The sequence below is a fragment of the Trachinotus anak genome, unplaced genomic scaffold (assembly GCF_046630095.1).
Source record: "Trachinotus anak isolate AG129_WGS33_773 ecotype Australia unplaced genomic scaffold, CSIRO_AGI_Tana_v1 ptg000005l, whole genome shotgun sequence".
Classification (NCBI taxonomy): Eukaryota; Metazoa; Chordata; class Actinopteri; order Carangiformes; family Carangidae; genus Trachinotus; species Trachinotus anak.
Window position 1 is genome coordinate 24498729 of NW_027273856.1, and position 23121 is coordinate 24521849.

Consider the following 23121-nt stretch of genomic DNA (forward strand, 5'->3'; position numbering starts at 1 on the left):
ACTTTTGTATATAATATGAATATGAGACGATATTTCCACCTGTTATTTTACACTTTCTAAACGGGCCTTTTCCACAGGTGGTACTAATAACTTGGTACTAATAACAATGGCTCTATTGTTGAAGGAAGCCATTGTTGATTATATATTAGAATATGGCACTAACACATATTATCACTGTTTGTGTTCATTACCTCTTCTGATGACGGCTAAATTGTTGAGCCATATAAAAGTGCTTATATATATATCAGATCATATAAAATGTGTCATCACTGCGTAAGAAAGTGGACACTAAAGCATGTAGTTTCACAGTCTTTCCTCGGGGGGGAGCTCTAACGTGTGCGCTTGCCTGTCACTGTGCTGTCAGGGAATGAATGTGAAGGGCTAGCAGGCTAGTAGCTCTGGCAATGTTGTCACTATCAGAATGATATCACAGCGGGACAGAGGAGAACTTGCTCGGTTTTATACTGTCACAGACCCTAAAAAACACCAGAAAGGCTATACTGTTTACAAAGTCACCGCAAGGGTAAGTGAAGGGAAGGTGGGCACTCCGACAGCTAGGCTAATGCGAGGTGTTGTTAGCTAGCTGTCTAGCAAGCCAAGCTAATGTGATGTAAACACAAGTAACGTTACTTAGACCTCTTTGTTATCGGCTGACAGTGGTAACAGCTTGTGTGAACACTTCAGATGTGGCCGACGGACACATTTAGACGTGATTATGTTTTAACATCTGAGGTTTTTAACCCCGGTGGGTTATCTAGTTGCTAACTCACATTAGCAATATTAGCCACACTGATTGAATCCGACTTAAACGCTGTGTTAACTGTCCACTGGACAGCCAAGGAGCCATGTACATGAAGATTTACCATAAACAAGCATGAAGGAGATAGTGTTAACGAGAACAGCATATTGTCATTATATTTTGATCAAAGTTTCCCAGTGAAATGCCTCGAAAGAAGTAATGAACGTTTTAAGGGATCCTGATTATCAAGTCCTGCTATTCAACTAAACTGGGATGAAGAAATGAAGTGAAAGCCTGGTTTAACATATACTATAACCAACGTGTCTATGGCATAAACTCCCTAAATTTATCTTCCAGAGAAACTTGCCTCTATACTCTGAAAATAATTCAAATTACAATAAAAAAATAAAAAAAAAACTGAAAAAATAATTTGCCTTTAATTAGTAGACATGGGTGCCTGTCCCCATTCATAATATGCAGCAACTCACAGATCGAGAGCTTACATGGATAAGTATGTCCTCTGATGATTAAATGAAAAGAAATATCCCAGTGTTTATCCACACTTCTGTCAGACCTCCAAGGACAGGCTGAGTTTCTTTGTTTCCTGTTTGTTTTGAATGTTGGTGATGTCTCGTTCTAACTCTCGAGATTTCCGTCACTCGCTCTATAAAGCACTCATTGTCACACTCAGAGCTGTGTCCTGGCTCATTCTTGCGATAGCCCCATAACAGAGTATTTGCAGCACAAACCAGCTCTGGCGTCTTATATTTTTTTAGATCAGGATCACACGCATGTGGGCTCTAAAGCCTTCACCTCTCTTCTCCCTCTCCCACACAGATCATATCCAGGAAGAACCCAGAAGATGTCCAAGAGGTAAGCAATTATTATTTTTGTGTGGTGACTGTGGTGTGAGTGTGCAGAGCTCTGCCAGACAGCCAACTTTTTTTGTAAAACAGGAGAAAATGGTTACTTTAAAAAAATCAAGAATTTGTCTTACATAAGAACAATTTTGTGATTTCTCCTTCACACACACATACATTCATTATACATTTCTTACAGGTTGTTGTTGTCTACAGATTTAATGTAAAGGAATAACTGTCACATCTTTTAAATCCAATTAATTTTTCAGAGATTATTCCTCAGTGTGACCATTTTAAAGATATATGTTTGGCTCAAGACAACTGTTTTGTTTTTAAATGTTTTATTAGAACATTTAGCTATCGATCTGTCACACAATGTATCATGAACATGCAGTAAAAACACACAAACATGCGCTATTTCTTTTGAGACACACTGAGGAATGCAGTCTGGCCTGGGACCAGCTCTAATGCAACCGGCATGATGTCAATTACTGCATGTATGTCTTAGATACAGAGTGACAGAGTTTTGCCTGGAAACACGCATACCTCCATTAGTGGTGCTCCTGTTTGGGAGTGGTGGTCAGCCCAGTTTGTCTCACACCAGCTGCCCAGCCAAGTTTTTGGCAACATTGTTTTGCTTTATTCCACAGGGTAGGAACTATTTCATCCAGGTTTGTGTGTGAATGTTGTGACTTGTATTTAAAGTTTTATTGCACAATATGGTGGTAAGATGAGGACTTCAGCTTGTCATATGAGTTGAGTAAAGTTTTCTAAATTAATTAATAAAACAGGTTACTCTATCAAGCAGGGTAAAGAGCATTAATTCCTCCCCTAAGTCAACATCCTCTCTATCTTCCTCCATCTCCCCTTTCTCTCTCTGTAGATAACAGTATGGAAGAGATACAGTGACTTCAGGAAGCTTCATCAGAATCTCTGGCAGCTGCACAAGAATGTATGTAGCCAGTCGGAGCTGTTTCCTCCCTTTGCCAAGGCCAAAGTCTTTGGTAAGAAACTAACCTCAGTTCCTCTGTGTCAAACATTTGCCCCGATGTTTGCATTGGACCAAGATGTGCCGAGTCCTCTTCTCCTGTTTGATTTTTACTGGCCTCTGGTTTCTTAACATTTGGTTTCTCATGATCTTTTAGTGATCTCTAGTGACCAAAGAAAAACTGCTATAGTGATGGACACAAGACAATAAATCCTGGAAAAAGTAGTAATGACTCTGCCCCGTGTGGCAGCTAAGTGTTTTTACTCAGTCAGCAAGCACCACTTTTAATGGATATGATCATGCTTAAATTAAAGGAGCTATTTGTAAGATTTTGCTATTGCTACATAGCCAATGTTACCATTAACAGCTGCTTAGTGACCAGTTAAAAAGTAACATTGTGAGTTCAGCATCTCTGATACCGAGTCAGTCACAAATAGCACTTTTAAATATTGCTGCATGTGTGATTCTCTGTACATGTTTTTGTATGCATGCTCAGGTCGTTTTGATGACTCTGTGATTGAGGAACGAAGACAGTGCTCTGAGGATCTGCTGCAGTTCTCTGCTAATATCCCTGCTCTCTACAGTAGTCAGCACATCCAAGATTTCTTTAAGGTACAGTACACACACACGCACACAGAAACGGATCATTTACAGAAAGAGATTATGGACTGCAGCGTTTTTTAAAAATATTTTTCCAGGGTGGTGAGGTCCACGACGGCTCAGAGCTCATTGGCCCAGCTGAGCCCTTTTCAGATTTCCTGGCAGACAGTTTATCAGACTGCAGCTCTGATGGTAGGGTTACAGAAACTAACTTGCTCTCATAATTTACTGTGGCTGTAAATTCACACTTGCTCAGAGATGTGTGGACATGTTTTTCAGTTCAAAGAGACATCAGTGGTGCAGATGATTTGACTATCACATCTGAGTATGGAGGTACAGTTTGTTGTTTGTTTGTTCATTAAATTAGAAATACATTGGATTTCCTGAAATTTTTAGATCATATATAGACCTATTATGTAGTGTGTATGTATATTTCTGTCAGTACTGACCCTTGCATTCTTCCCTCTCCAGGCCCGTCCAGTGACAGCGACCTGACCTCCCTGGCTGTGGATACAGACTCTTTGGCTGAGCTGGATGATGGCATGGCCTCAGGCCGCACCTCCCCAAACCAGCCACAGGGGGGAGCTACCAACATTAGCAGCAGCTGCAGCCCTCGCTTGCCCTCCCTGCATGACCGCCGTACCCCATCTCCTGCGCCTGTCCCCGCCTCTTCAGCCCCTAACCCAGAGGTCAGCTGGCCAGGCCGAACTCCGCTCTTCTCTGGCAGTTTGAAGAAAGGCAGCGGTGGCAACCAAAAGGACGTAAAGTCAGACTACCTAGACAAAGCCAGCGAGCTCATCTGTCTCGCTGTACAGAAGGAGAAAGAGCAGGATTACCAGGCAGCTTTTTCTTACTATCGCAGTGGCGTGGACCTCCTGCTGCAAGGAGTGCAAGGTCAGTTTGGTCAAGAGCTGGATACCATGTCTGTTAGGTCAGTGGAATCCACATTAGTGTCATTAAAGGTCAAGAATTAAAAAAATACACATGACTGTAGATCGAAGCTTGATGATAAGTTGCTTTAGTACTTCTTAGTCTGTTTTCATAGACTAATACTCCCCATGAGCAGTAAACCCATTAAAAATCCTCCACATCCCACAGGTAGGTCATGATCCAGACTTTGCAACCAGTGCCATAGAGCATCCTGCTGTTACAAATCCAAAGTAACGCAAATTTATATGGCTTTTTAAGCTTGTTGCTTTATACCGAGTAATAACCATGGATGTCTTTCTGCTCAGATGGGTGTTTATAAAGGCTGGGATGCTGAAAGCATCCACCCTGATCACGATCCAGACAGTTTATTAGCTTATCACACTGATAACGTGCTGTTTTTTCAGTAAACAAAATGCTAGTACAGAAACTTTAAACCCTACAATGTAAAAACTGTTTTGGAAAGAAAAATTAATCTATTGTAATTATCTCGCTCACCACTGCTTCAGGTGAGCCCAGTCCCACGCGGCGAGAGGCAGTGAAGAAGAAGACTGCAGAGTATCTGATGCGTGCAGAACAGATATCCAGTCAGCATCTGAGAAGCAACATGGGTCAAGGATCAACGCAGACAGCGGTGAGTGGGAGGGAGGTGTCACTGGCCCTTATGTTGTCTGTGTTAGATTATGCAAATGTCCTTTATATGCATGCATCCACAAGAGTCCTCAAACCACTTGAGGCAGTGTATTGGAGTGTTATTACAGATGAAAACATCACAGCAAATCTGTGCAGAAAAGTATTAAACCCCTTTTTTAAAATACACATTGTCAGTGCAAACTGTTGTAATCAGGGCATTCTTTTATAGACATTGTCTGCCTTCTGATAATCACGTATTATTACTTGGGCCACGTGTTGCAAGAGGTCATGATACCTAATTAATGTGAAAATGTTTCAGCGAGAAAATTGCACACCATTAAAACACTGAAATGTTTGGGGGGTTTTTTTCCAAGGCTTTGGGGGCACAGTGCTGCCCTTCCACCAGCAGAGGAGGCCAGCAGAGTCCATCTGAGGAGCTGAGAGCTTACAGGGTGTTGGGGGTCATAGATAAGGTCAGTGATGTATGATCATAATGTACAATTGTCTTACAACTGGCCACCAAATTTTGTGATTCTTGTTTTGATGTTATTTCATTCATAAACCCAATAAACAGTCTGTCTTATTCCTGCCAAGAGAGTGTGTAATGGGCACAAAGACAAAAATAGATCTGTATTGTAAATAAACTGTTTCCTGATGTAATGTCAGAATTTTCTCCTTGAATATTGAAGATTCAAGGAACAAAATAATTACACTTAGGTTCATGAGACACTAATTTATTTAGCAATCTGTGCCAGCCCAGATAAATATGGATGGTATCCACAACTTTCAACTCCAACGTTCTCCTCCTTATGTCCTTTCCTTCTTCAACCATCTCTTTTATGTGTGTATGTGTAATAGATTTACTGGATAGTATAGTAAGGGCTGGGTGTGTGTATGTTTAGCGTCAGTTATGACTACCACAAGGTCAGTTTGGGTTGCTGGTCCTCTCAACCAGCTGCTGGCGAAGCAACTTCACCACTCAGCCATGAAATGACTTGGCAGGCAGCTCAGAAAGCAACACACAACATTGAGTCAATGATGCTCATCCTACACACACACACACACACACACACACACACACACACACACACACACACACACACACACACACACACACACACACACAAAACCCCAAGGAAAATGTTGACACAACACCAACACGTGTTACTCTCCAGAGGTGTACACAAAAGGTGTGCACAAAATCCACAATATGTCAGAAACAAATAAAAACAGCAAAAAAAACCACACAAGTCAAAACTAAGCAATCCAGAAATGACCCGGTTTTCCTCTTCTCCTACTCCTCCTTCCTCCTTTCACTTTTAATGGGGACAGAGGGGACAGATGGAGAGAGCTCCTCACACTAGCGCCCCCCCCCCCTTCAAATCCCCCCTTTCCTGATGTTTGTGTCTTAATTATATTAGCGCCCTGGCTAGCACTGCCACTCTGTTTACTCACAGCTCCATTCATATCCATTTAGCCTGCACCTGTTTGGTCCCAGCCAGGGTCAAATGGAGTGAACGCACCCAGAAAACATACGCACGCACAACACTACGCACAAACACACACCAGGTCACACATATGCTCAAGCTCTCCCTTGAGACAGTGAGGGAGCAGAAGAGCAATGGAGATGTCAGAGCAAAAAAGGAGGGCTGAAGGCAGGAGGAGATGAAGACTTTAGGAAGAAAAGGAGGGACAGAGAGAAGAACTAAAGGAGATGAGAGATAGTAGAAGCTTCTTTTTTTTTTTTTGTCGAAGGGACTCTGGGTGCAAATGGGAGGAACGGAGAGATTTAGAGTTGGCATTGGTAGCCATTACTGCATTTGCTGTGCAGTGCATCACAGCAAAGGCAAGGAGCACTTGTGCTCCAAAATTACTTTCAGTGGCACAGTAAAGAAATATGTGAATCTCATATGAAAATAAATGTGAATGACCAACAGTTTGGCTTGTAGATTGTTCATATGTCCCGTTCTAAAACCTGCGACTAATGATTATTTTCAGTAATGATTACTTACTGTCAGCTCTTTATTTTCCTGTTAAATCAATGATATGTCCAAAAAAATAGTGTAGTAATAGTGAAAAATGTACTGTAATTTGTTCAAACAGCAGTCCAGAATCTAAAGAGATTTCAGCTACAAGAAAACTTGGCATTTTTGATTGATAAATGACTGATAAATTACTTAATGATAATATTCTCAGAAATTGCTGTCATTTCATTTTTCTGTCAATCACCTAATCAATTAATGAACTAATCATTTTAATTGTAATCTATTATGAAAATGCCTTCATTCCATCACCTTTCCACTGTTCTTTTTTTCTTTTTTTGCTGTTACACTTGGACCTGGTTTGGTGAACACAGCAGGAGCCGACATGTTAATGCCAGTTTTCCTGGCATAATTTAGGGACCTACATTTATCTTGCTGTGACCCTTATGTGTGCCCTGACCCAGTCGTTGAAAAACACTGCTCTGGAGGACATAACCACTACATCATTTTGGACTGTGTTTAGACTGTCTGTTCATATGTGGCAATTAATGGCAGCCTTCCATCACAGGTTCTTTTGGTCATGGACAAGAGAACAGAAGAGACGTTCATCCTGAAAGTAAGTGTTGTGTGTGTTGTGTGTGTGTGTGTGTGTGTGTTCGTGTTCGTGTTCCTGCTCCTCATCTTCCTGACTGTAAGTGTAAGTGTGAAGTGTGCCAGAAGCCCCTGTGTGTGACCGGTGTAATTGATTCTAATGGGCCTGTCCCTGTCAGCTCCTCTGCTCTCAGGTGTGAGACGTGTGCCAGATGCCAACGCACAGTGCAGGCACAGATGACTACACACACGTGCGCACATGCCTACACACACTCGCAGCCAATGTGAACTTTACGTGTAGCACTGATGGATTTATGTGGCTCTTTTAAAGTCACGCGCTGTATGTGGCTTGATGAATCCAGTGACTTTGGGTTGCCATGGGGCATAGTTGGCTCTTCGTTAATGGGAGCTTTCTCCTTTGCCACAGTCCCTTTCAAATTTTTTTTATTTTTTTTTTATACACACCTTAGTCTTCACACAACCTAAACACTCTCCTTCCTCTTCCTCCTTCTGTCCATACTCTCTTTATTTGGGTTAACTGTCCTTTTCTCTTCTTGTCCTTGAATGCAGTGTTTTTGTTTTTTTTTTTATATGCCTGGTTTAACTTAAATTAATTACCTTCTGTCTTCTCTCCCTTCTTATTATAGGGTCTGAGGAAGAGCAGTGACTGTGGGCGGACTAAGAGGACCATCATGCCTCACTCTGTGCCCCACATGGTGCAGCTGAGGAAGTTCATCGTGTGTGAAGACACTGTTTTCCTTCTGCTGCAGTATGCTGAAGGTAAGACGCACACGTCTCGTGCTAAACCGCTTCATCTTCCCTCTTTCATCCGTACCTCTAACTGTCTTTTCCCCTCCTTCACCTGATGTCTCTTTCTCTCATCTCCCACCCCTCTGTCTGCCCTTGTTCCGGACAGATGTTTGATAGAGATGGGTGTGTGTCACAGGTCATTATTCTGAATACCAGGTGGCACCATGCTTCATTAGCTACGCCAACACCTGGGCCTCCTTACATCCCACTCACTCTAGGATGTGTGTGTAGATTGTGTGCATGTGGGTGAGTGCATACTGTGAACTGCAGCCATATTTTTTAATGCCCTGTAACCTATTCAATCTGGTATACTCAATAACCACCCTGTGCTAATATTAGTGGACAGTATTGAATATCATATGGGGCTGTTAAACATGATCTAATAAAGCTAATCAAATGGCAGAAAGGCATAGTTTCACCACTGTTACATCCCTGCTCTGTTACTCAGAAAATTGACGGTTGCTTCTTATGCTTCTATAGTATGCTGTTAGCAGCTGATGGGTTGAATGAGGATAGACAGGCAGACGGAGGGAGGCAGTGACCTGAGTGACATTGGACAAAACAACATATGGATGGTTTTACTTTCTAAGCCATCGAGCTGCCCCGCTATCATTATCATCACTGTGAACCCCCTATCCATTCTCATCACACACAACAGATGCTGGCTTCCAATTGCTCACACCACAGCTGTGTGTATCTCTGTGTGTGTGTCCATGTGTGCAAGTGTGTGTAAGACAGAGAGAAGTCAAAACACTAACATTACACGGGGAACCTAAAACAGACACCCACCCAACCCCATTTAGCCAAATTGGTTTCGGTCACAATTGGTATTGTTTACCTTGGTTCCTAAGTGGAAGCTAATGACCCTTTTCACCAAATAGTCCTGGTAACCAAGGACCCTCAGAAGCTAAAGTCAGGAACTAGCTATACCTGATTCTACTTCCATCACATCTTAACGAAAGTGAAAATTAAATAATTCAGACAGGAGAGAGCAACACTTTATTTACATGCAATTTTTTCATGTACATGTAATGTACATGTGCTGTGCAACACTGATCTTTGAATAGTTGCTGGAGAGGAGACATTGAGAGGCAGGACTGAAAACACCAGAAAAGTGAGACACCTGGCTAAATGGCAATGAGACTGTGCTGGTTACTTTTCTGCTCTAGGCTCAATTACTAACTGGGCAGCTGGTAATGCACCATAAAGCACAATTAAAAATGAAATGGTGAGGGCTTTCAGATTATTTTCAACAGTTTTGACATTTCTGTTTCAACGTCTAGTTTTAACACTTATTATTTCTGTTGATATTTTACTAACGTGATTATTATCAACACAGATTTGTGTTAAATTGAATTATCTCACTAACTGAGATACAGTAAAGCCAGGGTGGGCGGTATTCTAGCTAGAGACTCTGGTTGGTTTCTGAGACTGTGTATGCGGGACTGATTCGAAGTAGAATGTCACCACATTGAAACAACTGTCAGAAGTGTACCACATAACTTTGTGTAAACATCTGTGAACCATCCCTCTTCCTTATATTTATCTGGCTGGCACCCAGCACTTGCTTACTGTGTGAATAAGGCTTGTGTTTGACCAGTCAGCGACATTTAGTGCCGCTGCCCACCAGAGAAGAGACACAAATTGTGGTAGATGGGACAGCTTTCCCTCTAATTTCTCATTCCTCCTCTTAATATCACTGCTGTATCTTCTCACCTTTTGCCTTTAACACCCTGTTTCTTTCATCTTCAGGTGGGAAACTGTGGTCTCACATTGGAAAATACCTACGTAATTCAAGCCCAGAGGAGAGCTTTGACATTCCCTTCATCCAGAAGAGCCACACAGCAGCCATACACTCTCCACAACATGCTGTACCACAGCTGGATGTAGGTTCAGCCAGTTCTGGTTCAGGGACTGTTGCTGGTTCTGATTCTGTCTCAGAGGCGCAGAAGGTGGGAGAAAATCTCACCGCGTCTCCTCTGAAGAGCGTTCTTCCTCCCAGGCTTGTCGAACAAACTGGGGGGCAGGCAGACTCTGGAGCCACCTCAGAGGAAGAGTGCACCAACAGTTACTTGACACTTTGCAATGAGTATGAACAAGATAAAGTGGAACCAGATGCACTGGAGGAGGAAGAAGAGAAGAGTGAACGGGAAATGCTGTCACTGGAAGTACCCATTGCGACGACCACCACTTCCTCACGTAGCCGCTCACTGATGAGCAACGACAGCCTCTCTTCACCTCTCAGCTCTCAGGAACTTGGCTTCTTCACCGAGTCGTCCGACAAAAGTGGCCACACGCACGACAATGAGCAAGACCATGGCGAGGGACAGGACCACAGCGAAGTTTTCAGTCCTTTACCTTCCCCCGCTGTGCCCCTGTCTCTGGATCAGTCCAAGCACACGCCAATGGAGTTTTTCCGTATTGACAGCAAAGACAGTGCAAGCGAGGTCACCTGCCTTGACTTAGGAGAGCAGCGCCCCTCTCAAAAGCAGGTCCCACTCTTTTCTACATCAGACCTGGGCTCGGACGTCACAGAGGATCTTCCAGAGCTGGCTCAGGAGGTGAAGGGCCATAGCTCCGAGCTTTGGTGGTTGGACTGCAGTGATAAAGGCTCTAATGAGTCCGTGCCAGTCATCTCATTTAAAGAGGCAGTAGTGGAGGATGAGGGTCACCCACCAGATCTTTTAGTCAACCTTCCTGTAATGAGTGGAACTGTAGACTCTTTACAGGAGGAATTAGAGACCTCAGGAGTGTGTCTGGGCCTCGAGGCCACAGCCTCTCCTCAGAAGTTCATCCAGCCTGATGTTTTACAGCTTCCCAGCCAGCCCGAGGAAGGGGAGGAGCAGCCAGTGGAGCAGGAGCTTTCATCTCTGTGTACAGCTTCTGCAACCTGTGACACCAGTGTTGCATCTTCTTCTCCCCTGCATTCACTATGGGACGACAACAGCCTGGCATTTGGACAAGAGGCCTCTGACAAAATGGTTGTTGATCCTGAATACCAAAACAATGACCTCCCCCTTGATGCAGGAATTCCAGATACTGAGCCTGATAGTGAGAAAGTAGAGGCCGGTACAAGAGTAAACGCAGACCCCAGTGCAGACTCTATCCCAGCCACAAATGGGACTGAGGCCTGTGCGGTTGTTGAGAGTTTATTAGATCTTGATGGTGAATCATCAAGAGTTGTTAGTAATACAGGTGGCAGCGAATTTGATAAAGAAGTATCGCGGCTGTTTGCAGAGCTGGACGAGCTGTCGTTGGCTGCATCCCAAGCTCGTATCCCAGAGGAGTTTGTACGATGCTGGGCCATAGAGATAGTGACAGCCCTGGATTCTCTGCACCAAGAGGGCATCATCTGTCGAGACCTAAACCCCAACAACATATTGCTCGACCACCAAGGTTAGACATCCATTATTACTACAGCCCTTAAGTTTGGCTCAATAAGATTTCACAATCATGTCATCTCTTTTATAGCTTTCCTAAAGCTTGTAGCAGTCTTATTTGTTTATGTTGTGTTTTGTTCTGCTATTACACACAAAGATGTCCTAAAACTATCTGTAAGTGTTAGTGTCAGAAAAAAAAGCATTCTTGCAATATTTGCTGGTATATTGCTCAACAACAGTAAACATCTAGAGATGTAATATTAGTAACACAATGTTAGAAAAGGAATTAGGTTAAAATATGTTAAATATACACATGTGTGCCAGCTGACCCATAAAAACTAAAGCAAAGCAAAGATGGAAAATAGTAACTACAGACCACCTTTCCCATTCTCAGACTTACCTTATGTTTACAAATGTGAACATAAGGTGCTGCAAATGCATTAGTGCATCTGTCCCTGCATACTTTATGCTTCACACTGTTGTACTTTTTGAGTGTTTCATGTTTAAATTCTCTGGTCGAGTCAGCAAAGTTACTGTAGATTTCCCCACAAATGTTGGCCCACACTAAGAGCAGTACATACTTTGTTTGTAATAAAAACTGTGTGAACTGTTCCTGTCAGAAAGAGTAGGTCTTTACCATTTTCAACACGAGATCATCTGGTGATTCCTCGTCTGAATTGTCCTCATCAGAAATGTGGGCCTCCAGTGGCACAAGAAGGTCTGAAAGAACTTTTCCTTCGGAAAGTGAATCATTTGTTCATTTCATTGTCACCAAAGTGCCGAGGAAGAATACTCCCTCTGAAGCTGCTGTATTATGTGTCATATTTTTTGGGTGTTTCTCCAGAAAAAACTAATCCTTTCTTGAGATTTGAATTCATCATCTCTGCTTATTCCTTTCTTAGAGCTAGTTATATTTGTCTGAGGGTCTGTCTCCTACAGTCAACCAAGATCTAATCTATTTACCAAAATGAAGGCTCTTCCAGAAGGGAAAGATGTTGTTTTACCAGGAGGTCACAGATTCCCCCTCAACTTCTTCTTTTGTCGTCCTACAATCATCTTTCTCCACCTCGTTATCAACAAGCGTCTAATTAGCTGAGTGGCTGTTTTCGTCTCCCCGGTGGTAATTATTGTTCTAAAGGGCCCATCAACAGCATAGTGTGGTGCATCAGTCTGGCTAGCCCAGGCTAATGGCCACGGCTACCTAATGACACCATTAGTTCTAATGATAGCGTTAACGGGTAGCCGCTAAACAGGAGTAATCACTGGGGCTGTGTGCTTGAAAAGCTCACAGAGAGATTTAGAGAGGCAGAAAGGAACGGAGGAAGGAAATGCTCTAAAGGTGAATAAACAGTTTGAAAAGTAGAGATTCAGAGTGACACTTAACTGCGTGGGGTTGACAAGAGGAAGAGCATTAGACGAATGTTTCACACTTAGACTGATCACTTTCTATCTTTTCCTCTCTCTTCAGGTCATGTTCAGATTACTTACTTTTGTAGCTGGAGTGACGTGGAGGAGTCCTGTGACAAAGAGGCCATTGCCAATATGTACTGTGCACCGGGTGAGATATACATACATATCAACACTTGATTTCTTTTTTTCCTCATTTCCTCATTCTGTACCCATTAATTGGGAACCTCATTTTGGGGGTGCTTGCCTGTCAGCTAGGAAGTTTATGTGGGGTTAATTCTATGCAGGCATGCAGGGCCATAAGTAGGCCACTTTCCCATGGTCACAAAACCCTCATTCATAACCAGACATGAATAAACTATCCAAGTGTGCACACACTACTCATCGGGGAAGAAACAAATGGAACGCTGTGATTCTTTTTAAGATTGCCAGAAATCCCTTTGCAAATGTGCTCCTGCATTCTGTCCTGTTGTTTTATGAGGTTAAAGGTACCATATATAAACAGTACACAAGGTAATTCCAATTGACAGAATTGTTTTACATTTTAATTACTACTCAGATTGGTAAATACCTGCAGAATAAATTGGAAATATCTGCTCTTTCACTCTTGCAGTGACAGTTTGGAGGACGCTGGATAGTGTTGTAGTGCCCTTGTTGTCCTGTGGAGTGTGCTGTTGTGCAGCACTGAGCCAGTACTGTGGTAACCCCATGTGTTGCCCCCAGCAAGCTTGTGGCAGTCCTGGCATGCTGTTTAAAAGCTGCTTAAAACAAACTGCTGCTAGACTACAGTCCATGTCCCTACTTAGCACTTCTGTGTGTGGCGGGTGTTTGTGTGCGTATGTGTGCATGCATACACATGCATTTGGCATCTATGGGTGGATAACTTTTCCAATATGTTGCTGTTTTAAGCATATGGCTTCACACTTGGGCTGTTGGATGGATTATATTTAATGTGTTTACTGACATCTTTCTTAAATATGCAGGATGGATAACTGTTCGCTGAAAACACTGGACGCACTCAGAGACATACACAATGACCCTCACACTCATTCACTCTCCCACGCACTTATATTAAGCTATTCTCTCATATTCATCCTCTCTCTCAAGCCAGGAAGGTCACTTCAGATTTAAATCCTCCTTGTGTCTAGAACGTACAGTATGACACTGTTGTAATAAATCTGAAAGCAACAAACGCTCCATCTAATATCCAAAGTGTGCATTTTTATTCCCTTAGCAACAGCTTGTTTAAAAGCCTACTAATGGAAATAGAAGCACATAGAGGCATATGTTCCAGTGGCCAGCTGAAGATGACCTAAAGACACAGGGATAAAGCTCAGCACAAGGAGATGTGTAATGTACAATCTGTGCTAAGCCAGGACCTGTTTGACAAGTCATTGTTTTATTAATGTAATCATGTTATTAAAAGCAGATTTTTATTTGAGTAATTGTGTGGGGTTGATAGGTTCGCACATTATTTAAAAAATAGTTATTGGGATCAGAAAAATAAAATAAAATACACTATATACGGTTTTTGAAGAGCCCACTGACATAATAATTATCAGATGATCTATAGATTATTTTTCAAAGGTCAGTTCAAAGGCTATCTCTTTATATCCCTTACTTTGTTTGACCAAAGGCCTTCAATTTAAATATGAAACAAAGAAAATCAGGAAACTCTTCCTTTTACAAGAAGCTGTAAGCATTTGTTCTTTTCACTTGATACCAAACTTAAATGTTAAATCCACAATCAAAACTTCCTTTTCAGTATTTAATTGCACATTGGTTAATTGATTAAAATGACTGCATTAATTAGTTGCAGTTCAGTTTGATGGACACAGTATCTGTGGGGTGGGGAGAGCAATTGGAAAAAGCTAAAGAAACAGAAACTTAAGTGCACTGATAGAGTAATCTGTCTGAATCACATTTGAGTGATATTTACGTTCAGCTGACAGAAATCATAATATAAATAGTCAGAAAATATCCATTGAAACATGTTGGTGATGGTGTGAGTAATGTGAACTGGAATTGAACTGACCTCAGGCCAGGTGTGAAAGGTCCTGTTAGTTAAATGACTGTTGATCCCTTGTGGATCGATGGATGCAATACATATCAGCAGCCAGCAGGGGGTGTGTGGCGCTGTTGTTAAACAAAGATATCCAGACATCCGCTGACAGTCCTACTCGAACACTGGCAACTTTCTCTCTTTTCCTTGTCCCTCATTCTTTCCACCTTTTTCTTGTTGTTGCTACATACATTATAAAGTAATAGCTGACTTTTTATCATTTTCACTTTTTTTTACTTGCTTGTATTTATCCCATTCTTGCAGACCCCACATCAGGTACATGCATTTATCTGTAAATATATGTGCTTGTGAACACACACACACACACACACACACACACACACACACACACACACACACACACACACACACACACACACACACACACACACACACACAGAGGTTAGTGACTGTGTGTCTCTCCTGCCCTTGTTATGTATTGCTGTTTATCCAGACAGGGTCAGCTCTAGCGATGGCTTCATTCCTGATGACAGATTTATGACTGTTTGCCAGAAAGCTAGCAGGGGGCCTGCTGTGACCGTATGTGTGCTTGTGTGTAGATATATGTGTGTGTGTGTGTGTCTCTGTGTAAGAAGGAGGGAAACATGTTTTTAAAACACACACATTCACATTGAAAAAAACACAGGAGTGGACTCGGAAAATACAGCGACAGGGTGTTAATCTGTTTATTCTGCACTTCTGCTTATTTATTTTCTCGCCATTTCGTCATTACCAATAAACACCACATGGCTTGTTCTCTAATAAGAAAAAAAAAACAAGCCGTTGATTGACAGCGTGAGGCAACCTAATTTGAGCAGAAAGGGGTATTGTTTGTTGTACTGTTAAGAGGGAAGCAAGACCAAAACCAATTGTCTTCAGTGTCTTAGAAAAGGGAAATTCAATATTCTTCCCCTCTGAGGTAACAAGTCTGTTACTGAGGCCTGAAGCTGTTTGTTTTCTCTGTTATTTTTTTTTCTCTTACCTGCTCAGTCACAGTGATGTGATGCAAGATAAAGTTTAGTTCCCCTTTTGACACAAAGCTGTCATCTCATTGTTTTGGAAAGATTTCCAGGGAAGAAATTGTACGCTGGAAGTACTTCTGCATTAGTATTTGAATATTTTTACTCCACCCTTACAGTGAAGATGATGCATAGATTTGTCTTGAATATATAATTCACTTGCTTATATCAAGAATTGGCAGCATTTCAACAGAAACTCCCCAGCTCGCAAGACACATACACAGTCTTGGAACATCACACACCGATCCCTCCTTACTTCCTACCTGCATACACTTTACTTCCTCTTTCAACAATGACTGTCGGTTAAGTTTTTAGGGAAGTCGGTCTAAGAGGAGAAGAGAGAAAGTTCCTTATGGCCCCCAGGAGGGAGGAGATGGAGTGTGATTAAGATACAAAGCAAGAGGGAACCGCGTTGTTGCGGGGAAAGGGAAGAAGAGGCCACGAGGTGAACACACAGTATTGTTAACGGTGTGTCTAAACTCCTCAGTATCCTTTTGTTTTCTTAGGGTTCCTACAATTAATTTAAAAGTTTTGAATGTGCAGTTGCAAGAAAGAAAACGCCAAGTTAGTGGAAGTGTAGTCAAATTTGAAAGAGTACACATCATACAGAGCTCTCTATCAGTGAGCTTTGAATGACCCATGGCCTGTGGATGCAGTTAATCCTCCCTTCCCATCCTCTTTCTCTCTGTCTCCCTTTCTCCCTGCCTTGCTCTGACAGAGCAGTAAGTGTAGCCAGCTCCACTGTACTCTCCCTGCAGCTCCTTAGACATTAATCCATTGTGATGACATCGACCTTGCTCTGAGACGTGTGTGTGTGTGTGTGTGTGCGTGTCCACTATCTCCCCTCCAGCTCATAACTACGCAGGTATCACTAGTCTGTTCAATGACGATCTTCTCTCCTTGGCTGTCAAAACAGTAGTCCTGGGGAGCCCTGAAGACTGGTTGCTCAGTTGGCTGTGTGTATGTGTGTATTTGTGTGTGTATATAAAACATGCAAGTCGTATCATAACCCTCTCTAACCTTGGCTGCAAGAGAGCCACACAGGCCTCTGGAGTTCCCAGCAGCCTCCAGGAGATGAGGTCTCTTTGTCTCTTATGCTCCCCCAGCTGAGGAGCCTGGTCTCTGGGCACACACAGCCGTGACCCTTGGTCCCGGCCCTCTGGGTGACCAGGCGCCCTCCCTCTGGAGAGAGCAGAGCGGAGGGAAGCTGAACGGCACAAGAGGCCATCTGGTACCCAGTGGACCTCACACACCCACACATACACACACATATACACTCACTGACACATACATTTTTGACTTTAGCGAATGAGTATCACTCTTGGTTTCTGTCTTGCTGAAATACACACTGTGAGTCCCACCAGCCTTCCACTGAGCTGGTTGCACATCCAAATCTCACAGAATGTGGCCATGAGCTACAGTTTTAGTGATAACTCAATTGATACAAAATGAATCTGCAACAAATTTTGATAATTGACTCATCATATAAGTCATTTTTCAAGCAAGAATGTTAATTGTTTAATTGTTACAGCTTCTACAGACAATTTGCTGCTTTATTTTTCTTGTTATTGTCAAATGATCTCTTGGAGTTGAATGGACAAAAGAAGACACTTGATGTAACGACTTTGGGTTTAAGTACATTGTAATTTACTAATTTGCCACTATTTCCTGACAATATCCAGACCATTAATCGTAAAAGAAAATAATCAGCAGTCAATCAATAAAGAAAATTATCAATAGTTGCAGCCCTAGTGTAGATTATTTTCAGTAGCTAAAAATAATTACAGGGATAAAGAAAACTGAAGGGAAATGTTATATTGTTTGTTCTCATGTTCCTGTTTTCCATTTCTTAGTGTGTGTGTGTCTATATTATATGCGTGTGTGTTTGAGGTCAGGTCATGCAGATGGTGTGAAGTTGCAGCACAGACGGTTTCCTCAATTTAACTGTTTTTTTATTATGCAAATAACCCTTTTATGAGACACACACTTGTTTGTGTCTGTGTGTGTGTGTGTGTGTGTGAGAGAGAGAGAGAGAGAGTGTGGGTTTTTGTGCTCATTTTGAATCGATCGTAAGCGGTCAATGAAATATTTAGTAATCCAAGATGTCATTCTGAAAGTGTTTAATGTTGAGGTTTTGGAAGCAAAGATACCTGAAGCAGCTTGTAAGCTTCAGATCAATAAATGATTTTAGTTATACATTTTTTATTATTCACTCATTTTACATTAATAACAAGTTAATTATCCTCGCCTAGTTTCTGCCCCAACACATAAGCTATTTCTGTGCCTGTTAATTTATTGATTAATTCTCTTGCTTTGCTCTTGTTTCAGAGGTGGGAGGTATCAGTGAGGAAACAGCAGCGTGTGATTGGTGGAGTTTGGGCGCCATCCTGTTTGAGCTCCTGACAGGCATGGTGAGTCAAAAAGTATTAAAAAAAAATGTTATCTTTGTTGCTAAGGTGTTGTGGGATGTCTGTAGGTGTCTTGGCTTTCAACTCTCTCACACTCTTTATGGTCGTGCCAGGTTGTGTGTTATTCTGTGCGCGTGTCTGTATGTGTTTGAGTAGGTGGAGTTTGTTGTTTTGGTGTGTGCGCGCCTATGTGTGCGAGGTGCGTCTTGGCTGCCGTCTCTTACTCTGGTTCTCGGGGAGTGCCAGGGGTGTCGGTGTGACTTTCTCCCCCAGCCTGAGCTCCATCTGCTGGGCCAAGGGGTCAGCTCTCCCCGGGCCCCTTTTGCTGGCTCCTGGAGAAGCGCTGGGCTCGGAGCACGCCGACCTCGGCTCGGCGTGGAAGGTGAAGACTGGGGCAGCTCTCAAGGTGCTGCAGCCCGACTGGTCCGGGATCAGGGCTGTCTGAGGGACATTCTTTCAAGATGGGCTCGGGAAGAGAGGCAAAATGTTGTTTGCAAGACAACAAATACATAGTCAGCTGTTACATACATGTACACAAACACATGCACATGCTAAATATAACTTGCTCTCTTGAAGGACATATACACACACAGTGGTACACTCACCGACACCCAGTGCAGGTGCAGAGCATCCCTCCAATTTTTAATTTTTCTGTTAAATTTGAATAAATTCTAACGGATTGCCAGTGGGCATACTTTCGTATCAGCCATCAGCGGTTCCCTTCAATGGCCCAAACATGAGTTGGGGTGTTAGGTTATTGTTCCTATGTTGAACAATACACATCCAGACTTACCTGTGGAAAAAAAACAAAACAAAAAAAAAACACAGTCACACAGATGTCTCCTTTGATGATTATGTCTGGGTACAGTCCTGGCAAGGATACACACACACAGGCACACATAGTGTCTCTTGATCCTTGCAGGATAAGATCTTGCCTGGAGCAGTCTTGACTGCAGCTAGGAACCTAGCCAGAACTCCTGCAGCACGTATCAGGAGAGGGAGAGGGAGAGAGAGGGAGAGGGAGACGCAACCGACCTCAGTGATGGAAAAAACACACAGGGTTCCCCAACACAAACAGTTTACAGCTTTTTCTTGCCGCACGTGTTCTGCTCAAGCATTTTCAATTTGTAGGTGCGGAAGCTCTAAAAGATGTGCAGTTGCAGTATACAGTGATTACAGTCATTATTGTCAGTTATTTTAACAACTATATTCTGTGGTTAGAAAAGCACTCACTTCTGTGGTTAATTTTACTTCTTCATTTTCCTGTAAGTGCAACAATTTCTTGTTAACTGAACTGACAGTTTGATCATTTTACTGTAAAAAATTAATCAATAAGCTTTACATTTAACTGTTGGCCCTTTCAGTGAGTTAGCTGTGCGTAAACAGAGAACAAACTAACCAAAAACAATACATTGTTCCATGTCATTCTTTCTGTGACTCTCACTCGGTCTGACACACACACAAACCGGTTCCAAGAAAGAGCAACAGTGGTGAAATCATGCCCTTGTTGTAGTTGATGCGATCAGTGTTGTTTCAGGTGCTCTGGCTCTTTGGTCTCCTCCTATTTGTCCAGTCCCAATGGGCTCACATTGACCTAGGCTCTGCGGGTGTCATATCTGTCCCCTCAGCTCCCAGTGCGTCAGGTTTTCTTTGTTTTAAATTAATGGTTATCTGCCTCTCCTCTTTCCACCCCTCCTTCCCTCTACACAGTCTCTGCTCCGGTGCCATCCGGCAGGAATCAGTCGCCACACAGCTCTCAACATCCCTGAGTCTGTTTCAGAGGAGGCCAGATCTCTGCTGGAGCAGGTGAGTCTGGTGTGCTGTTTGTTGTTGATTTTTCTGCATGAAATTCAATGCTTTACAGAAGCAGAATTTAAAGAAAAACTCTGAAAAAGTTCACTGTGAATGAACACACCTTCATCAGCAGAAGATCCTAGTAAAACACAAAGATATCACCAAAATAAGAATCAAAACTACACACCACTTTAACTGCTTAAAAAGACTAGGAATTTGTGTTTTTATGATAGATTATGACAGATGAACAAATATACACTACACGTGGTGTACATTTGCTTAGTGACAGCTTGCACCATGCTAATATCTTAACACTAACGGTAAATCCTGAAAACTGGCAATCTTTAGATGTGTATTAATATGGTTAGCCTGGATTTATCTCTGCTGGATGTTGTACAAATCTGCCATGAATCCAGTGTAGTTGTGCTGTGTTGGACTGGACGTATAGAATCTGCAGTATCCCTTGTTACCTAAACTGTAAAATTTTAATCTGGACTGCCTGTTGTCTGGGCTCTGGTAGCACAGCTCATTAGTCATTTCATTCAGTAATAGTAGTTCAGTTTACTTAGCTCACTGGCTGAGAAATGCTTCTATGAAAATAAGTTTGTTCAGATTAATAATCACGTTGTAGTTTGTTTTTATCAATATTTTGTGTCTTTCTGTTTTGGTCTCTGTCCTGTGCAGCTGCTCCAGTACAACCCAATGGAGAGACTTGGGGCAGGAGTGGGAGGTGTGGATGATATTAAATCCCACCCTTTCTTTGCCAGAGTAGACTGGCCCAAGTAGACGCTGTGCATTGTGGGACTGCAGAAAGCAGAGTTGCGTGCTGGGAAACTGGCAGTCCCGAATGAGCTCTTTTCAGACTGGACACACAAACAGATGTACAGTAAATCCAGATTATGCATTTCAGCACACATCTCCCATTTTGTGTATCGCCATTAGTCCCCATGTACTTGTCAGATTTTTTTTTACATTTTTTATAGAGTTTGCCAAGCAGCAGTATTACCTTCCCTGTAAATGGCTCATTTCTTTATCTTGTAGAGGGTTTACTGTGTAACTTTTTTGGTGCAGGGAACACTTAATAACATGTGTGGTGCAATAATTTCTACAGTAAGTGCTTGTACTGAGTGATGATCCACTACAGCATTGTTGCTTTTACACCCCTCATACAGCAGCTGTAAGCCAAAATGACTGAAAGTGAGAGGTGACTTTTAGTCTGTTTCCACTGCATTAATTAAGTACTGTATGTTATCCACTCGAACTGACACAGACTTAAGTCACCTTTCCTAAAGACCCATGTGCAATTTGTTGCCACCTGTAACACTCATGTCATTCCTCATGGGGCACATTGAAATTAAACTGAGACAGGTCGAGCTTTTGCTTTGATACTAGAACGAGATATGATATCTCATTTCCTACAGCACCGTCAAACTTTTTTTTTTTTTTTTTTTTTTGCCAACCCCTTTCACTGCCTACCAGGCCATGTATGGTAACAGATGGACACTATGCAAGGTGAATGAACAAAATATTCTGAGTTAGGATATAGGTTTCAATTCTGAGTGACGAATTATTTATATTAGGATTGAGTTATTTAATGTATTATAGCTGAAAAAAGGGCCAGTTAAACAAAGAAAGCCTTTTGTCCGTGTGGACAGTGAGACTTTTTCATTCAGGAAAGAAAAAATAATGAAGGTCAAGGCTTGAACCACACATTTGAAACCAGTCCTTTTACAGATTGTAGTTGATTTTATGAATATCAGAGGAAGCTCTCTGTGCTGTACAACATTGCATTTTGTGCATGTGAGAATATGATTTATGTAATATATTTAATACTATGAAAAATCTATTGAACAATAAATAGTGTGTTTTGTAAATATACCTTTTAAAGGATGTTGTGCTGAGTGAAAGGTACACCCAGGTGTCATAGCCTTGATTATGTCCAACTTGTCAATCACTTACTGCCTCATCAATCAAATCCTTTTTATTTGATTGTGTGTTTTGTGTTTGAGCAACACATCCACTAACCCTCCACGTTGATCTTAATCCTGATTTTCTAGTATCTGTAATGACTGAATGGCAAATATTTTAATGGTGACATTACATACCATATATCATCTCTTGTATAATCCGATGAGACAAACACATTTCTCTTAACAAAACTCAGATAATCACTCCACCGTAGAAGATGCACTGTTTACTCCACTGCACTGCGGTTTAATACTGTAATGTTAACGAATAGATACTAAATTATGAGATCCATATTATGCCTATTAACCCTTTTTTATCAGACATAAACATCACAGTGAAATCAGATGGGGTTTTTCTGATTTCTATTGAATGCTCACTCTTGTCTGTGTTGTATGTCTGTACCAGTCTGTCAGTGCATTCTGAAAACAATAAACATACCTGGATGAGTACATGAACAGCAGTGATGCTTTCTTTGTAGACAATGTGTTGTGTGTGTTTGCTCTGGGGCTACAGACCCTCTGTTATCAGCTGGACTGATGATACTCCTAGAAAGCTGCTGTCACTCCTGCTGAGTCTCAATGTGACCGTAACAGGGGCCAACGCGCAAACACAGACACAGCACTGTATAAATACTGAGCACTCATTGTTACTTTTGGCCGTTTTTTTTTTTTTTTTTTTTTGGCTCTGCTTGTCTTCGTGTAGCTCCTCAGCAGTGTGTCACTTCAACCCTTCTGAGCTTTCCATTAAGCAGCAAGGGACCAGCTTCACCAAGGACTTGTGAATTTCATAAGCAGTTTTCACTATGATTAGGCAAAGCAATGCAGAGAAACGGCTGATTCCCTGATGTTGCATCTTAGAGAAGGGGTGCATTTTGACAAAACCTAAAAATGGTGGCCAACTTAAAGGTAGAGTGAGCAGCGCTAGAGAAAGACTGTTGATATTTTAACTCAACA

General features: G+C 42.1%; 1 protein-coding gene across 1 annotated transcript; it reads left to right on the plus strand.

Moving 5' to 3' along the window:
* The first annotated feature begins 320 nt into the window (after positions 1–320).
* rps6kc1 (ribosomal protein S6 kinase polypeptide 1) lies at positions 321–22617 on the plus strand. The gene is made up of 16 exons (XM_071479215.1): positions 321–523; positions 1577–1612; positions 2483–2603; positions 3084–3199; positions 3286–3379; positions 3467–3520; positions 3659–4081; positions 4624–4748; positions 5122–5220; positions 7298–7345; positions 7968–8100; positions 9883–11526; positions 12979–13068; positions 18327–18409; positions 20117–20212; positions 20885–22617. The coding sequence occupies exons 1-16, from the start codon at positions 422–424 to the stop codon at positions 20984–20986; spliced, it is 3366 nt and encodes a 1121-aa protein (XP_071335316.1). The 5' UTR covers positions 321–421; the 3' UTR covers positions 20987–22617.
* The last annotated feature ends 504 nt before the right edge of the window (positions 22618–23121 follow it).

What these genes read in the sequence shown, in the direction of transcription:
- rps6kc1 (XM_071479215.1), top strand. Translation starts at nt 422, where the DNA reads ATGATATCACAGCGGGACAGAGGAGAACTTGCTCGGTTTTATACTGTC. An exon ending in TGTTGGGGGTCATAGATAAG is followed by an intron (nt 5,221 to 7,297) that starts GTCAGTGATGTA and finishes CTTCCATCACAG; the next exon opens with GTTCTTTTGGTCATGGACAA. An exon ending in TCTGCTGCAGTATGCTGAAG is followed by an intron (nt 8,101 to 9,882) that starts GTAAGACGCACA and finishes TTTCATCTTCAG; the next exon opens with GTGGGAAACTGTGGTCTCAC.